The sequence below is a fragment of the Diadema setosum genome, chromosome 14 (genome assembly GCF_964275005.1).
Source record: "Diadema setosum chromosome 14, eeDiaSeto1, whole genome shotgun sequence".
Classification (NCBI taxonomy): domain Eukaryota; kingdom Metazoa; phylum Echinodermata; class Echinoidea; order Diadematoida; family Diadematidae; genus Diadema; species Diadema setosum.
The window spans coordinates 28,966,220-28,984,669 of record NC_092698.1 but is presented as its reverse complement, the minus strand read 5'-3'; the positions used below and the strand labels follow the sequence as shown (position 1 = coordinate 28,984,669).

General features: G+C 37.9%; 1 protein-coding gene across 1 annotated transcript in view; it reads left to right on the top strand.

The window, feature by feature from the left end:
- LOC140238376 (angiotensin-converting enzyme-like) overlaps positions 1 to 17,452 on the top strand; it is a 51,285-nt gene extending 33,833 nt beyond the window's left edge. The window contains exons 6-13 of the mRNA XM_072318314.1: positions 1,963 to 2,060; positions 2,901 to 3,073; positions 6,659 to 6,882; positions 10,782 to 10,926; positions 11,943 to 12,041; positions 12,422 to 12,544; positions 13,058 to 13,239; positions 14,543 to 17,452. Of these exons, the coding sequence (XP_072174415.1) occupies positions 1,963 to 2,060; positions 2,901 to 3,073; positions 6,659 to 6,882; positions 10,782 to 10,926; positions 11,943 to 12,041; positions 12,422 to 12,544; positions 13,058 to 13,239; positions 14,543 to 14,634 (1,136 nt within the window). The 3' untranslated portion in view covers positions 14,635 to 17,452. The remainder of the gene's footprint in view (positions 1 to 1,962; positions 2,061 to 2,900; positions 3,074 to 6,658; positions 6,883 to 10,781; positions 10,927 to 11,942; positions 12,042 to 12,421; positions 12,545 to 13,057; positions 13,240 to 14,542) is intronic.
- Positions 17,453 to 18,450: the final 998 nt, after the last annotated feature.

Here is an 18,450-nt window from a genome sequence, read left to right as displayed (position 1 = left end):
AGCTTTATGAAAAACTGAGGACACCTAAGAACACACACATTAACGATGGTAGATAATGAAAACATAACTCTATACATTAACCTGCTTTTTTTTTTCTCTGGTGGCCCGCTCAGGCTATTAAATTCTTTGAATCTGAATTATTGGTTGCCGCCAAAAGAAACGTAGTGACAGAAAATAAAAAGGAAAGATCAATATAAATATTCATTTTGAACTAAAGCTGTCAGATCGGGCCATCGATAACTTGTTGAAATTTGGTGGCTACATAATTTTTTCGTGACCCTGGGCCAACATACACGTATTGGGACGGTTGTCATGTTGTGTTTTTGTTTTCTTAATTTCTTCCTTCTAATTCTGATGGTGTACGAGAGTGGAGAGTCAATATTTTTCTTCTTCCTAAAGTGCTATAATTTGATCTGATCGGAGGGGATATGGGGGAATAGGTACAGATAACCGTAGATCAAAAGTCAGGTGTTATTTGAGTATCACCCATACTCCCGAGGGCACTAAAGCTAAAGATTTTATCTTTATAATAGGCTATTAGGCGTGATGACAAACATTGTAATCAGAGTAAGTGCGAACTATACATAGGCTGGTGGATTTTATCCCATCTGCAAAGATTCTATGGACCCGATTGGACATTATTGGCATTCTGTAGCAATACCATTGTAGGCTTTAAGGTTGAAAATACCGTCGAACAGATTCCGACGATGACCATCACTCCCAAAAGAGCTCTTCATCCAACAGCATTGCCCATTCGCCTTGCCCTGAAAAATATATATTCAGGTCTCGACATTGACTATATCAGTTATCGTCCGAGACGCAGTTTATAGTGTATATAACAAACAGTGAACGGTTTTCGCTCCTGCATGCGCTGGAAGAAATTTCTCATTCGGCCTCGCCTTGTTTATCATAGAAGAAGTAGTTCATCTTTGAATTTTTAATGGCGCTCACGACAGTTCACTGTCACTTTCATTGTAATGCTATTTGAAGCTGAGTTGGTCATTGACGTTCTGTCCCATTCTCATTCATTTGATGGTACTAATTGCAGAACTTCGTTTATGTATGAAAGGTGTAACGTGTTTATTCAAGTATCAATGTATACCAACACATTACGGAGAGAACATGAATTAAGATCCCATTTAACAGCGCCCTGAATTTTAACAACAGCAACAACAACAACAACAACAACAACAACAACACAACAACAACATAACTGAAAATAAGGGCAATAATTCTTTCTACCCTTCAATTTCCAACTTATATTCAATTTCTCCTTTGGTTTCTTTTTGAAACTTATTTGGTAAAAACATAACTCCAATTTATTTCAAATTCCAATTTGACTTCGCGCGGTTTTATTGAAAAACACCAAATAAAAGTGCGAGAGCTAACATATTTGGTAACATTAAATTTGACAAAACAAATAATTAATCATACAGCAAAGGAGAGTAGAGAAGTAAAAAAAAACAAACAAACAAATAGACTGTAAAACACACACACATACACTCACACGCAAACATATTGAAATGACTGTGTTGAACGTAATAACAATGAACATTACAAACTCTTGTCCGAGTACTTTAAACGCTTCTCATTGAAGGTCATCCGTGACATGATTTATTGAATGCTGAAGAAAGAAAAAATAGCCTTCTAAACATCAACGTAAAATATTTTATGTTAGCACCCCTAAAAAAAAAACCACACACACACACACAAAACACACACACACAAAAACCAGTGATTGCCGCACTATAAAAGTGTCAAAAATATTACAAATATACCGTATCATAGTCGAATACTAATCAATCTTCAGAGAGTGAAACAGTAATCGGCTAAGAATATTTCATTTACCTTGTGTGCTGGAAATTGTTGCTGCTCTTCGAAGCTTCAGTCAATGTTCACCACTGGACGGTGCGCTATATACTAGTACATCCTTGTATGTGATGACATTTTTTTCCCCTCCAGGTAACATGTGGGCGCAGAGCTGGCTGAATCTGAACGATCTTTGCCAGCCATATCCGGACAAGCCAAGCGTCGACATCACACCAACTCTCGTCGCGGAGGTACGATCAGGGGTCGTCTTCTCTGCCAAGAACCTTGTTTTGATGTTTGTTTGGAGATAATTTGAAACCTATCCATCCATGCAGGGACACCTGCTGAAGTCAATGTGGTTGGATTATTCTCTCCCGCGATCGGACGTGACTGCTTTTACCATTTCAAAATGCAAGAAAAAAGTCTTTGACCTCTTGAACAGCATTAGTTCGATGTTTGTTTTGGTTATGTTCATTTTTTGTAACTGTCTTTCCTCTTTCGTTTTTCTCTGTTGATCTTGAAATCAATAGATTTAAAAGTTATTATCTTAGTAATGTAATTCAAACGGAATACAAAATAGCTGCAATAATGATAGTTTGATGACAGTTACAGGCATTATTATTTAAATAAAAAACAAACAAAAAACAAACAAAACCAAAACCGATTCAGCTGTGTAACAACGACTGACAAGTGGCCACAAGCGAATGGGATAACCATCATAATTACGAAGGATCAGGACAGTCATTCGAAGTGATAATAACTATGATAACAATTAATATTTTCAATAATTTTCGTTTCAGTCTTATGGCTATTCGAATAACACGCTGCGATGTAATGGGTTGATAATTTGAGCAGGTCTTCTGTTAAAAAGAATACCATGAAGATAAAAAAGTAGACAACGGACTAACATCCCTCAAACGCCTTATAAGAGATAGACAGTACGTCCTGCTGAATATGGTCACAAGGGTCACGTTCTCATAAATAAATAAATAAATAGATAAATGAATGAATATATATATATATATATATATATATATATATGTATATATATATATATATAATTGTACCTGTTGCCGATCTTCCGTTGATAGGGTTACACCCCCCTGCGGATGTTCCAGGTCTCCGATGAGTTCTTCGTTTCGCTGGGACTGATCGAGATGCCACAAGAATTCTGGAATCACTCCATGATCGAGAAGCCCACTGACGGTCGGGATGTGGTCTGCCACGCTTCCGCCTGGGATTTCTACAACCAGGTCGACTTCAGGTTGGTTCGTTCAAGCTCAATAACTCACTTTTTTTTAAATTCCATTAAGACAACTTTATCCTAATACAATGGCTTTCATTCCATTCTCACAGTCTCTTGTTTTATAAGATGAATTTTAAAATCAATAGCAAAGTTACGATTGATTGGGGAACATGAGGTTGCTTTCGATAGACAGAATCGGAGCTGACAAGGCAAGGGTCTTACTGTATGGAAGCCTAAGAAAACTTGCAGTTAAAAAAAAAATGACAAGACTGGAAAAGGGAGAAGAAAAGACAATGAAAATGAAGTGAAAACCATTGTAAGAACATGCAGTTGTCTAGATTGAAAGACATATTTAGTGATCTTTTCGTAATGGTGGTTTGTGGTGTGCATAATCTGTGTGTTGATGTGGCTGTATCCAGCTTTACAGTCGCACTCGGGCTATTGATACAATCACACGCGTGTGGCTGTATATCCAGCAAAGAGATTTTAATCTCTTTGATATCCAGCTACCGTGGATAGAACCACACGCGTTTGGCTGTATACACCACTTTTTTAATCCATATACCAAAATGTTAGTGTCACAAGTTTGGCCCAAGTATTCACAGTGTCATCAATAAACATGAATGTAAGGCTTGTCACTTTTAGGGAAAGAGAACATTTATGTAAATACTGCAAATCGTTTTGGTTAATGATAATGTGAATAGCTTGTTTTTAAATTTAATTATGTTCTGTCTGCATAAAAACATTTCGATGGATTATGTATGATTCGGTCGGCTCAAGTCTCTTAAAGGAAGCAACTTATTTCATTGTTCCGATATTAAGTGGGAAAAAAAGAATTGAATTACCAAATTGTTGGTTTTGATGACCATAATGTATAACACTTTGTATTATCACATTGTATATTGTTTTTTTTTTTTATAATAGTCCTTTTTATACAATACACCGTGTACCTTATATGGTTACTCTTTTATTATTTACAATATTTTTGTATCCATATGCTATAGTTCATCATATTATGATATATATTTTAAAACCCAGTTTGCATTTTCATTTTAGATTATAGAACTTATCTTATAATATGTATTATTATGTACTGAATATAGCATAGCTTTGACATTAATATACAAAGAAGGTACACGTTCATATACATGAAATCATGTCACTTTTTTCCCCTGCCACCCATTGACGCTCCTGTATCATCTATGGAACAAACAAACAAACAAACAAACAACCCTGTATGTCACTTGCCCATACAAGAATCTTGCAGTGTACCACACTCTTTATGGAGGATTTCGTCACCATACACCACGAGATGGGGCACATCCAATACTTCCTCCAGTTCAAAGACCTCCACATTGGCTATCGCACGGGCGCCAACCCCGCGTTTCACGAGGCCGTAGGGGACGCTATTGCACTTTCCGTCGTCACGCCTGGCCATCTGTACAAAATAGGCCTCTTGGATGAAAAGGTGGAGGACTTAGGTATACCCGTCGTGGTAAAAGGGTGTCTGTAATGCGTCTCTATCAGTCCCGTAGTTTTTGGGGTGTTTTTTTTTTTTCGAACTTCCTGGCGTGGTCTTGTCAGTCGGTCCTGTTTTCCAGTAGTTACGTTTCTTTGCGTATTAATGTTTGATTCTGCGCATTTGTCCTTTTGTATTGGTTAGAGACAATGTCCATGTTATTGCTGTGAAACGTTCGTTTCGACACTGTCACACTTCTTTCGATGTTATTGGCGTAATGGCTGTTTCCGAACAAATATTTGATACTTGCTGCAATCTTGTCGATGTTGTCGTTGTTGTTTTTGTTTTTGTTGTTTTTCCTTTGTTTTGCTCTTGCCTGATTTGTCGCAGTTTACAGACTCACCTCGAGTAGGCTGCCTATTACCCAATAAAAACTACTTGACGTGTCGAAGTCACCGTATCTTGAAATAGAAGCAAATAGTGCATCCGGTTCGAATACCTTTTGATGAGTCAGGATATCACTCTGACCACGATTCTTATTAGTCTTACCATAGAGCTACGGCTCCATGGTTTTAGTTCCAAACGATGTTTACTGCGACAAAGTATACCAGAGCATGACATCTCCAGTGTTTTCATCATTAGACTATGAGTAATGCAGATTGTGCACAGACTTGCTTTGGGGCGCTCTCTACGGCAGGACTTGGCATGAAGATTTTCTTTGCTGTTGTCGTTGTTGATGTTGTTGTCTTTATAGAAGATGTCGAGCAAGCATGGAATTTGCACATTCTGATTGTGAAGCACTGACAATGGCATAAAACAGCTTAAGAATGTAGTGCCTGGTTTTATTTTAAACAACAGATCATACATGCAGCTCTATAAAATATTGTACATGTACCATCATTATCGTGTTCCCCTTGTCCAGATGTTTTGTGATGCTATTGCTTTGTTGTTTCTTTTACTAGAAAGAAAATGATACCAATGAAGAAAATTAGCAATAAAGGGGTATGGGTTAATGTGAAAATGTAATGAAAAGTGAAAACTAATCGCTAAGCTGACCCATAAGATCAATACTTTAAGGTCACAAATCCATTTCATACTGTCTTGTGTCGCAGACAGTAGAATATTCGGACTTTGAGGTCATCGTCCCCGCGACCACCTGGGACTACAACACTGCAAGAATTTCTGCTCAATTCGCTATTTCCTCCATTATACATATATACAATAATTGCGTTCCGACGATTTGATTTTTTGCCGGTCTGGGCTTATAGGTAGGCAGCAGACAAGACTGGTACGAAGACGACTCGAATGACGCGACGAGATCTGTCTGCAGGACACGTGTAGCCAGTGTATAGCTCCCGACTGTCACGGGGCAGCTAGCCCAGTTTGCCCGAAACCGTGGGCTTAAATCCATGGGTATTTGGTCATTTCCCCCTTCTTTATTCACAATTTTGTCTTCTCTCTTCGTATCGGAAATGCAGCAACGGGGTCGTTCAACCCGTTTAACCTCGCCCTAGTATGTTTTTCGTTGGCACCGTGATTGCCGTGGTGAACTGTCTGACAGTGAATCTGATTGTTAGTAGCCGCAGCAATCACGGCCGGTCACGTTTGCTGATCTGCCCCTCCCCCCCCCCCCCGTATTGTTTCACGTCCCACCCCAACGTCAGCCCATCAGCCTAAAAAGTCTGCAGTTTCGAAGAGGCAATTACTATCACCCATCAAATTCACACGAAGCACTAAACAGTGTCAGCTAAACAAATAGTATTCTTCTTGGGAGAAGTGTTCACCCTTTATCATAAATCCTGTATGATGTCATTATAGTACTCTATGGTATGAAATCGTATATGCACGTGTAGTATTCTAAATTCATCACGTTTATGACGTTACTCACTTTATTGCTGCAATGTGTTCCCAGTGTAACAATCTCCTTTCCACGTCAGGCTAGTGTAGAACCGTTAATGCTTGCGTGCATTATTTTGACAAATATTATTCGATTTATATTACCTACCATGTCTACATTGATTGCGTAGTTCAGTTCAGTTAACTCACCTATCTTGCCTTTAGTTTCTTCTTTTTTTTTTGTCTGTGATGGAATCATATTTTCGTAGAGTGTAATACTACTTGTTTTCATGCTTATGGTATTCAAGAATCAAACAATGCACAGACATAACAATGGATGACTTCATAACCATACACCACGAGATGGGACACGTGGAATATTTTCTCCAGTATATGGAGCAGCCGGTGGTGTACCGGGAGGGTGCCAACCCGGGCTTCCATGAGGCGGTCGGCGACGTGTTAGCTCTGTCCGTGACAACTCCCAAGCATCTCTACGAGGTCGACCTCCTGGACGAATTGGTGGACGACGAGGGTACAACCACTAAATGCATCGTCGCTTTCACTTTTTGTCTCAATATTTCACGTGCTCGTCTTTCGCCGGTGTCCAAACAACAAACTGTCCTCACCCCATGATCATGTCTCACAACCGTCTTACCCTTTGATTTGTGATAAGCGCGATGCTGGATCAAGATCGAATACTTGTTAGGCTTTTTAGTCTATGCACTCAAAAGATAGTAAAACAACGAGTACATTTCAAATGCATTTTTCATTCAAACGTTGCTAAACATTATTCAGCTATACTTGACAATGAGAACCAAATTGCTATCCACCAAAGATTACCCGCGTATCAAAAATGGCATCATTTTATACTACCGCGTCATTGCGTGCCAGAAAATAATAATAAAATACAGCTCAGTGCTCGTCACAAATCAGTAATTCATGGGTTAAGGTCATGCCTACATCACATTCCGCCTCATACTCCTCCTCACACTGTCCTGCATGCTACTCAAGAAAACGATACTGATATGCATTTTCCTCCGCCCCATTAACCATTACAAACGGCAATAAAGATAGTTATTGATAGCGATGCAATAAAGTGATAAATAGTGAAAGGGGAATAGTGTACGGAGGTAAAGATAAGGTGGTATACTATGTAGGTGAATTGTATTTTCTTATTCGACACCTCGTCGGGCGTAAACTCGGCGGTCCAGAATCAAACAATGCACAGACATAACTATGGATGATTTCATCACCATACACCATGAAATGGGACACGTGGAGTACTACCTCCAGTACGAGCATCAACCTGTGGTCTACCGTCGCGGGGCCAACCCGGGCTTCCACGAAGCAGTCGGTGACGTCCTCGCACTGTCTGTGTCCACACCTCAGCATCTCTTCGACGTCAATCTCCTGCCTGAAGTCGTAGATGATGAAGGTAGTTACGAGTTCAACACCACGAATCATACAGCCCAAGAGTCACACAGCCCACGAGTTGTACAGCCCACCAGTCATACCGCCCATGAATGCGACACTAAGCAAATAAGGCCCATGAGTAGATCTAACACTAGGCAAACAAGGTCTACGAATTCGACACTAAGTCGAAAAGGCCGACGAGACCGACACATTAAGCCCCGTAATGTCGAACTCATGGGTCGATTTTTTTCTATAGTGTCGAATTCGTTGGCCTTTTTTTTTCTTTGTGTCAAACTCGGAAGCCTTGGTTGCCTAATTTCGAATTATTGGGCCTTGTTTGCCTAGTGTCGAACTTATGGGCTGTATGACTCGTTGGCTGTATAGGCCTATGCCTCATGGACCCTTTTTTTCGATGTCGAACTTGTGGGCCGTATGTCTCGTGGGTGTCGGTCTCATGGGATGACGTCTCCCCGCCATCCTCTCGTCATTATCAAAGATATTTAAAGAGATGGAGAATGTACTTGGGAGAGTTATTAGTGAACTAGGGAGAGAAAAAAAAATATTTATATAAACGTTGACTTGTATCGATTTTTTTTTACAAAACGTAAGTTTCCAGCCCGGCATCCAGTCATGTTGCTAGTACAATGTATAAGAATGGACCCTACGGTAACGTCCATGGTATAAGCGCTCCAGAGAGTCAGTTGGTTTTGAGGGTTTAGTATGAAACTTCATTACCAATCGAAGTGCACAGATTTTGTTGCATAGAAAATTATTTTGAAATATGAACAAGATGATGTACATTGTGTTCAACATGCATAACTTCTCATTTATAGCGACGAGCGCGATGCAGTGTAGTTTTTAGGTTTGCGATGGTAGCGCGATGAAGGCGTATCAAGAGAGGTAGTGAGTATTATTCTTTTTTTTTTCTGCCTAATTTTCATCCCTGGAAAAATGATTAAAACTGATATCCACTATGTTTTCATTTTTCATCAATGTTTTGTGCATGCGCTGCTTCCTTCTTTGTCTTTGCATTGAATGTATTTGAGTCTCTTTGCCAAATCATTTATTTATGACATAAAAAGAAACAAAGAGTGGTTAGTTTGCTTCAGCGATTGCATATCATTATATTGTACGCGAATGAAATAATAACTTTTCATGGCATGTTGAATTTCACACCTACCCCCTTCAAATGTGTGTCTACAGTTACTTCTTCATGTTCTTGTAGCGACTAAGTGCCTATAAATTATGTATCACTATGAGTCATACACGTTTGAAGATAATCACTGTCAATAGATACTAAGCGATTCCTTTGCTCGTTAACATTGAGAGTACAAGAAAACAAATCAAAATCAATATAACATAAAAAGACAACTTTATCATGGGACTATCTTATTTACTGCCCTATACCGATTTGCCAAACCGCAGAACGGAAAATGTCTCTATACAGTACAAGATTCAACAACCCACCAAAACGGCATAGCCGCGCTAATCCCGTCGTCGGTGATTTAAAAACAAAATGCTTATAATCTCCCGCTTTCATCCAGTACCAAGTAACATTCGAATACTTGAGTTCCTGCCTCATTCACCTTTATACGTTATTTCTGTCTGAATGGGGTGATGTAATTAATGTATCCATTTCTGTTTCTACGATTACTGTTTATTTTTGCTAATATTAATATTTTTGACGTGAAATAGGAAATAGTATATCCCGCGCCTTATGGCTCCACCTTGAAATACTCACAAGGGGCAATTATTTCAACACAATGATATGATTATAAACAAACTCTGGAATAAGAGTGTATTTGAAGAATATTATTCAAAAAGCACTAGAGCAGCGTGTTTCTTGCACGGCAAGCACACTTTATCTGTTAGTTTATCGTTTATGATTGAAAGTTGTCTGAATGAATACATTGTACTAAGATAGATAGGCTGATGAAAAACAAAATATATATAATAAGGACCTATGATACATATATACATATATATATATATATATATATATATATATATATATATATATGTGTGTGTGTGTGTGTGTGTGTGTGTGTGTGTGTGTGTGTGTGTGTGTGTGTGTGTATATATATATATATATATATAGGATTAAAGAGCTCTCAAAACAGAAACATTTCTCCCATCACAATACATGCATTTGCGTATGTTTTGTCCAAAATACTTAAGAATATCCGAATGTCATACAGGGAGTGGATTGCATTTTCCTAGCAACATGCATTTTCATCGTTATACAAACTGGCCATATCTGTTGTACCGGGTCATTCCCGGATTTGTCTCGTATGGAGAGTATAACCCCATTACATCACTTCATCTGTGTACATCAGTGTATCCGCACTGCACCCGTGTCTATTTCCCATGAACGTTTGGCAATTTGGTGTTGTATGCTGCGATGCGAAAATCAAGCATTTAGTGTCATGTTGTCAAAGTGATACATTCCTCTTATGTCTGTTGATTTGTTTGTGTCACTTCATCATGTTCGATGTCAAAATGGAGTAGACGTGCTTTCCTATCATTAAGTCATTCAAATTTCGCGAAAAATGATTCTAAACTTGCCCCTTATAACATAGTAAAATAAGTCATATTCCGAATGAAGGTCTAAATACATCATCGGGTTCAATGCATATTAGTCTCCTAAATTGAAAGCTTTGGCATTCAGTACGAAGATTATCATTGCATGAGAATTCAAACAATGATATATTCCAAATAATAGAAAGACGAACAGTGACGATGAAAGGCTTCTTCTAATCATTTTTCGTCTTATTATTCTCCCTCCAAACCAAGAACAAAATTACAATGTATACCTAACCCGGGGTTGTACCTTTCACTTTGCAAAAATGATTATACAAAACCTTACGTAGAAAACTTTAATGTAAGTTCTTTTCCTCACCGATAACAAGACTGGGCCACGATAAGATTAAGAAAACGGTGACACGTGACGATAGTATATACCACCTGTATACCATCCATCTCTTTCACCTCCCTGCACTCTTTGCCTTTACCCCACAGAGGCGGATCTGAACTTCCTCATGAGTATGGCTCTGGATAAGATCGCATTCCTGCCATTCGGATATCTCATGGACCAGTGGAGGTGGCGTGTCTTTGATGAGACCACGACTGAGGATAAGTTCAACGAGGAATGGTGGAAACTCAGGTTTATTCAGAATTTGTTTAGTCTCTCTCTCTCTCTCTCTCTCTCTTGTATTTTATTCCTTCTTTTTCTGTTCCTATATCTATCAAACTTTCTATCTATCTATCTATCTATCTACCTATCTATCTATCGATTGATCGATTGATCTCTATGTCCATCTATCAATAAAATGCTTTATCTTCCTATATTGTTTCTCTCGACTTCTCTTGACCGTTCCAACAGTCAAACAGTGGCATTGGACGCAAACACGCACAAAAATATCACACACACACACACACACACACATACACACTGGAAATGCTAAATTTCAGGTATGTGCATTTGTATTATGTGCTTTTGTTAGTAGGTGTGTGTGGGTGTGAGTGTGTGTAGGTTAGGTGTGTTGCAAAGTCTAGAGAGGAGTGGCTCATTATGTGTACGTTTCAAGTTGCCTGTATGGGATTAAGGAACTGTATTATTATCTCAGATTGTCCATATTTTCTAGTTTCTTTAGTAAGATGCTCGGTATCATTTTTTATACCTATAATAATCGCATTGTATACATTCTTGATGAGTATAGTGCACGACATTCATCATAAAAATATTGCTGGCGCAAATGCAGTGACAGCGATTTAAATGTCCATTGCAAAGAATTACCGAGAGTCATGAATGATATCCACGACAAGAGGGTGTACGTGCTAACCTTACCTTCTACCAGTGCGTCTTGTAGGTTTGGAGGGGTCATTTATGTAATCATGCATTGTTTTATAAAGTCGACTCCTGTTATACAGCTAGGCTGCGCAGTAATGTGCATCACACATAAAACATGCACACACACACACACACACACACACGCACAATATGTAACATGATACTTGTGGGTGCATGTATATGATATTATGAATTATTGCAATTTTCGATGTCTCCTATCGTAAGTGAGGCCCGCCCAAAAGACTCACCCAAGACATAGGCCAAATTATAATTGCTTTTCTGCCCCATCTACCCCCTCTCCATCTCCCCTCCCCTTCTTCTCTCCATAGACTGCTTTATCAAGGTATCATTCCACCAACCAATCGCACGGAAGAACACTTCGACCCGGCCGCCAAGTACCACATTCCAGCTGATGTACCTTACATCAGGTAACTTTTTACCCGTGGCGCCGCTTTCTATACTCCTTGATCTGCATCGCACGCAGACGACATGGCCTTTATCATTGTTTAGCTAACGGTTAGGTTTTCGTGAAAACCACCAACGTTCGCATTAAGTGGCCACTTTATTTCACAGTATGACATCGACCAGCTGTTGACTTTCGTCAATATCCTTATGGCGAGGTTGTGGAGCAGATTTTACCATCTCTCACTGAATGGGTCACGGTTTTGCTGGGAAGTCGAAAGTCTAAACTTTTATACTGTATGCCATGCAGCTATGATGACATTTCGGCAGCTCTGTTCACATTTTCATTCCCATTTTCCTTCCTAAAGCTGATGCACTTCGATCTATTCTCACCTTGTCTCCTCAGGTACTTCATCAGCTTTGTCATTCAGTTCCAGTTCCACGAGGCTCTCTGCAACGCCGCCGGCCACACTGGCCCACTTCATAAATGCGACATCTATCAGTCCGAAGAAGCCGGCACGCTGTTGTCGTAAGTGTGATGGGATGTTAACTCTCGCATCACCATCGGAAACCTTTTTACAGGAGTGTCGATGTCATGTTGAGTTTGAGGTACTAAGGGGTTAATGGGGTCAATAAACTTTAGCTTGCCGCTATTTAAGTCGTTTCATGTACAGTACAAGATGAGAATGGATGATCGTGTTAAATTCATGATGGTTATTATTAGTAATCGAAATGCCGAGTGTAATGAGAACGATGACGATAAAGGTATTAACGATTACAATAAATTTGGTGATATCACAATAATGGCACTGATAACATTGGTAATGATTGTGCATGTAAACATATGAAATATTAAAGAGAAAAAAATATGAGAAGTCAATTTCGAAGACAGGATATAAAATGACCTATCACACCCGCGGCTTTGCGATTAACGAGGAAGCCAATATTTCGAGAGCTCAGTAGACCAAGTTTACTTATAGCGTATATGCTTGGACGAAAAACATTTTTCATCATCATTGTTAAATGCTACTTTGATCTCCAGCAACATGCTTAAGATGGGCTCAAGCCAACCGTGGCCCGAGGCTATGGAAGCCATCACCGGAGTCCGCATCATGGACGCATCAGCGCTGGTGAATTACTTCCAGCCGCTTATTGATTACCTGGAGGAGAAGAACGCCGAAAACGGGGACGAGCCTGGATGGGATGAGATGTACTATCCAGATGGTAAGACCCCCATGTCCACCAAGCACCAAAGCATAGAATAGCGGTTGTTGCCATGGTTTTTGTCAATATAGGATACAGGCTCTTTCAAAATTGACATGTCGATTTACATGATAGACCAAGCGTCATAACGCAATGTCCACGGGTTATTCAGTTCAATTTAATTCAATTCAATTATTTATAATTCCATCAGTAAAAAGAAATACATAATACAAGGTATTTACCGATTCAATGTTTTAACAATTTATTTGGAAGGACAAATCATTGAATATGATTCAAAATATATACGTACGAGTGATATTAGAAAGAAAACAATGCACGCTTTGCCATTGAAAACAAAAAATAAGAAGCAGGCCGAAATAATTATGACGATAGAAAAGTGTTTCATTAAAAAAAAAAAAGGCTTGTAAGACGTGAATCAACGGTATTACTTTATCTATATAGGGGATCACTATGAACAAGCCTCTTTTGTGTGCATTTTCTGATTCCCCCGCTATCATTTTTTGTATGTTCGGTATTTTTTATGTGTATTACCAATGTTGTTTGTTGTTTTTAATGATGTCTGATGTGAAATTTGGAAATAAACTCAATTTAATTTATCATGCTTATATGGAACAAACACAGGTTCACACAGTGTGGTTTATGTGAAAATGTCCAAAGTTCACATAGATCACTCAAAGAAAAACAAGTAACAACACTAATATACTGATATAACGTATTCATCCTCTATGCTAAATTGGTCTATGTACCATATTACCATTGGATCTTTTTAGTCATTTATAATGATGCTGATGATACAGAGCATATACTAACAGTATTAACAGCCTATAGAATTATTAAAATGCTTTGCCATCTCTCGCTTTGAATCATTCATCTAAATAGCGTTCCCGAGGTTTTTAACGCATAATACTTACAGGATACTTAACAAAAGAATAACGAATTACAATGTTGAAAAAAAAAGAAATAAAGCAGGGTAATTAATAAGTATACGACGCATTTATACTCTCGACTTGAAAACAAAACACGACTATCGTGCTTTGTGTACAATGCTGAGTTTTCCCAGTTTACAGGACATCAGACGCAGGTATATTATTTCAGCATACAAAGACATACCTAGACCCAATGAATGGTAACACACTTCGGACTAAAAACGAAGACATTTTGTATACAATTTCATCTGCATCTGGCTCCGTCGTGGTAAATATCGGTTAGTCGTGGGAGGCATCGAATGAACTGAAATCAACAAGCACAAGATTACCTCTAAACACCTCCAATGTTTTTGTTTTGTTTGAATTGTCTCACCAAGATCCATATACATTCGGAAGCGGAACAATTCTCAAGCCTTCGATTGTAGCTCTGCTGTTCCCTCTGATGTACTTCTTCATTCAGCTGTTTTGAGTGGCCAAACGTCGTCACGTGGAGCTTACGTCATAAAAGGGACCTTCGAAGCATCGTGTTGTATAATCTCGCGTGCATATCACACGCCTCGTCAATAACAGCCTTTCAAGTTCAAGAGCGCCAGGCATTATACCGTTATGGTCTAATGAAAGACACACAATCATCACTCGATTTAATTTGTTGATCATATTCACTGATGTGGGATTGCTGTCAAAGGCTTTCGAATGAAGTTGTTAATGAACGTTGTAAAGATGCGATGAAGTTCATTATCATCAGGGAATGTTTGCACGCTTAGGGATATTGTTATTGATCATAATATACCTCAGTTGAATTTTCTGTCATTTTGGTCACTTCCTTATTGTAATAAGGTGCTTTTGAATGTGAATGTACAAGTACATATCTTGCAATGCAAAGCACGAATCGACGTACACATATACAACACGACACAGAGGTTCATTGGGTGACAAGCCTACGTGCATACATCCTGCGTTATGAGAACGAAGAGCAGCAATAAGATTTAAAATCAAACGAACCGCCATTTCAATGGCGAGTTTAGGACATTGATGGTTGATTATTCTCCTTTAGGGAAAATCATTTGATTGATCATGATTTTTTAACGAAAATAGGCGTATATGATTTTTTTTTTTCTAAAGCGATGCCAATACCCGTCTTTCGTGACATTGCGTAATATAAAATGCCTTTATCTCTCAATATAAATGTACCGCTTGGAAGAGCATTTATTTGTGAAAAAAGTATAGGAAGAACATACGACATGGTGTACAATGACAGCACGTGCCTCTCATCTTTCATAAGTCGGTTGATACATTATGAACATGGAGAAACTGCCCATGTTGATGACAATGCTATTTGCATTAATGATTATAATGATGATAATAAAAATAATACTGGCTTCTTTATAAATCTACCAATAGTAGACTGCACATCATGACAGAATAAACAGATATGTCTAAAAAGAGAACTTCCTAAAAATGTCCCTTCAGGAGATGTGACGTAAATATAGGAAATATGGAAGTCATAGCAACGATTTGGGCCAGTTAACAGTATGAAAAACTTCTCCCGGTGTCCCTTACAGCTATGTTTTTAATTTTACTTCAGGAATTGTTGGCACTCAGGATATACTTCCTTTCTTTGCACCTGTTTACTGAGATGAAAAAAAGAAGAAGAAATGTACAAGAAAAGCAAGTGATATTTTACTCACTAACAATGTACAGTAAGTATCATCTTTACTCAGGCATTGATACTTGAAAGTAATCATTTTTATGAAATGATATATTAATGGATGCACATTATATCAGTGCACATAGTGTTGTTATTCTCTCAGCAACGGTGTTTTATCTTACCATATTGTGTAATCCAGGATATGAAAATAAAATGGCAACCTGGATCCTCGTGATAGCACCATCGCCCTGTTTTTGTTTTTGTTTTCAAAGACAAGTCAATCATGTTTTACTTTTGTAGTCTCTGGTAATGATGTCAGCAGAAAATAATTTCGTAAGAATTTATTTGCCGGTTATAATCCGCTCATATGTATTTTATTACCTTTGTGCAACAATGAGCAAAACTTTCAAGTATATATCACATTTCGCATTGTCATTTTGTGTGTAATTATATAAAAACGTATAAAATCGCAGACGCCTGCACACATTTATGGAGCACCGTATTTCACAACGTAACGATACCTTTTTAAGACTTAAAATTGTCGATCAATCTACTATGATGCATACTCCGAAGCAATGTGGGTATATTTTACCTTTATTTCATTCACGTGACCAAAGGCAAAGTCGAAGAGATTGTTTCTATGTAGTTTCTTCATGTAGATTCTTCATCCGCGTCTTAATTTTTTTTCATTATAGTCACATCATATTGAATGAATATTTTCTCAATACATTGAAAGATGACGGTCTGAAACTGATGGAAGTGATTTGCAAAATTTAAATTGTTCCCTTTACTTCTGAAATTTCTCACTTCCGTATGATGTTAAAGACTGTATGTTAAATTCAGTAATCGCATGTATATGCGCATTTTAGCAGAAGAATGATCTCGTATTTGAAAAAAAAAAAACAACAACATGACAATGTCACGAAAGAAGAGGATCTGTATAAAAAAGGATTGCATGAACTTATGACGAGTTTTAATTCAAGCAGCAACTTTCTGAAGAACTCGTATAACAGACTGTAGATGACGTCACACGAATGCCCTTTGTTGATAGGACGATGCCAGTTACAACGATTGATTCTCATTGACGTTGGTGCTTTGTCTCCTCATTTTTTTTTTTTTTTTATAATTTGTTCAAAGAGAGGTCTGCACATTTATAGTTATTTTGACAACATTGGTGATATCAAGGGATGCATATTCTATGATTTTCAGTATACAGTTTTTGTACTCGACAGAATGGATAAAAGTATAGAATAAGACACAGTGTTTGAAAATATGATTTCTCTGGAGTAATGAGTGTTTTTCACAGTATGTGTAGATTTTAATGAATTGAGAAAGAAATGAAGAAGAACCATGCATTCACGATGTTTTGAGTGACATTTTCGTGACAATGGATATATCATGAGAGCTCACAACAACGAGGTTACAAACTGTAGAATGAGTATGGAGTGCTGTTTACTTACACTTTGATGCTCAAAGGAATATCAGTTAATTATTGTGTGGGATATCATTAATGTTTTGAGCATGCACAAAACCATGGTCACTCTTTTCATGTGAGTAATTGCGTTGAACTGATATTCTTTGCACGTCAATGCACTGTGTATAAGCTTGCGTCAAATAAATCTTTTGGATTTGACTTAAACAGTGACAGATGTAACAATCAATTCTCTTTATTTAATAAAAGTACTTATAAATCATCTTCAATGAAATCTCCCATGCATCAACAGCCAAGAATTTCACCAGAAAAAAAGTAATTTCAGATAATGAATGAATTGGCATCTGTATTGGTTGCAAAGGTTCGTTACCGCTCACCTTCTTTTCTTTTTCGGATTAACAAACCTTTGGATTAATGAATCCTATTCATTTTCGGATTCACGAACATCAATTATGTACAGGCATAGAAAATTGTTTATCTTTGAAATAAGAAAACTTATTTCATTTTCGGATGAACGAACCTTCGAAATAACAAATATCACCCATCCATCTCAATATACAATTGACAATGTACAAAGCGTTTGCAAAACATTGATAACAAAATAAAGTTTTAATGACTTAAATTCTTTAAAAGGTGACACCAAAAGTGTTTCGCATGTATAATAAAAGGAAAAAACATGACACATACCTTTTTAGATAATCTGGCGTACACGCAAAGCAAAATACAAACAAACAAACAAAACAAAACAACAACAGCAGCAACAACAAAACGAAACAAAAAGGCTATATGTGATTTGGCAAACCACGAATTTGTCCAATCTCTGGTTTTTTACTTTTCCTATGCGTTTCATATAAAGCGAGGCCTCTCATCTGTCAAATTACAGGCCTTCAGCAAGACCTTTTCTTTTTAAATCACGTAACCATAAATGTTAGTATTTTTTTTTTATCTTGGCTCAAAATAAGATTATGCCAAATTTAAAGTCTTTCGTAAGAGCTGCAGTTGGATAAGTCATACTGTATCTCTGTATCTACGACAAGACTTTTTTTTTTCTTTGAGGGGGTGGGGGAGCAAAACCGCGTATCTCTGCAGAGATCCGTGGTTTTGCCAAAGACGAGTTCATCGCACTCATGCATTGCACACCTTTTTTTTTTTTTTTTTTTTTTTAATGTCGGTCATCCTCCATCAGCACAGTTCAAAGAACAAGT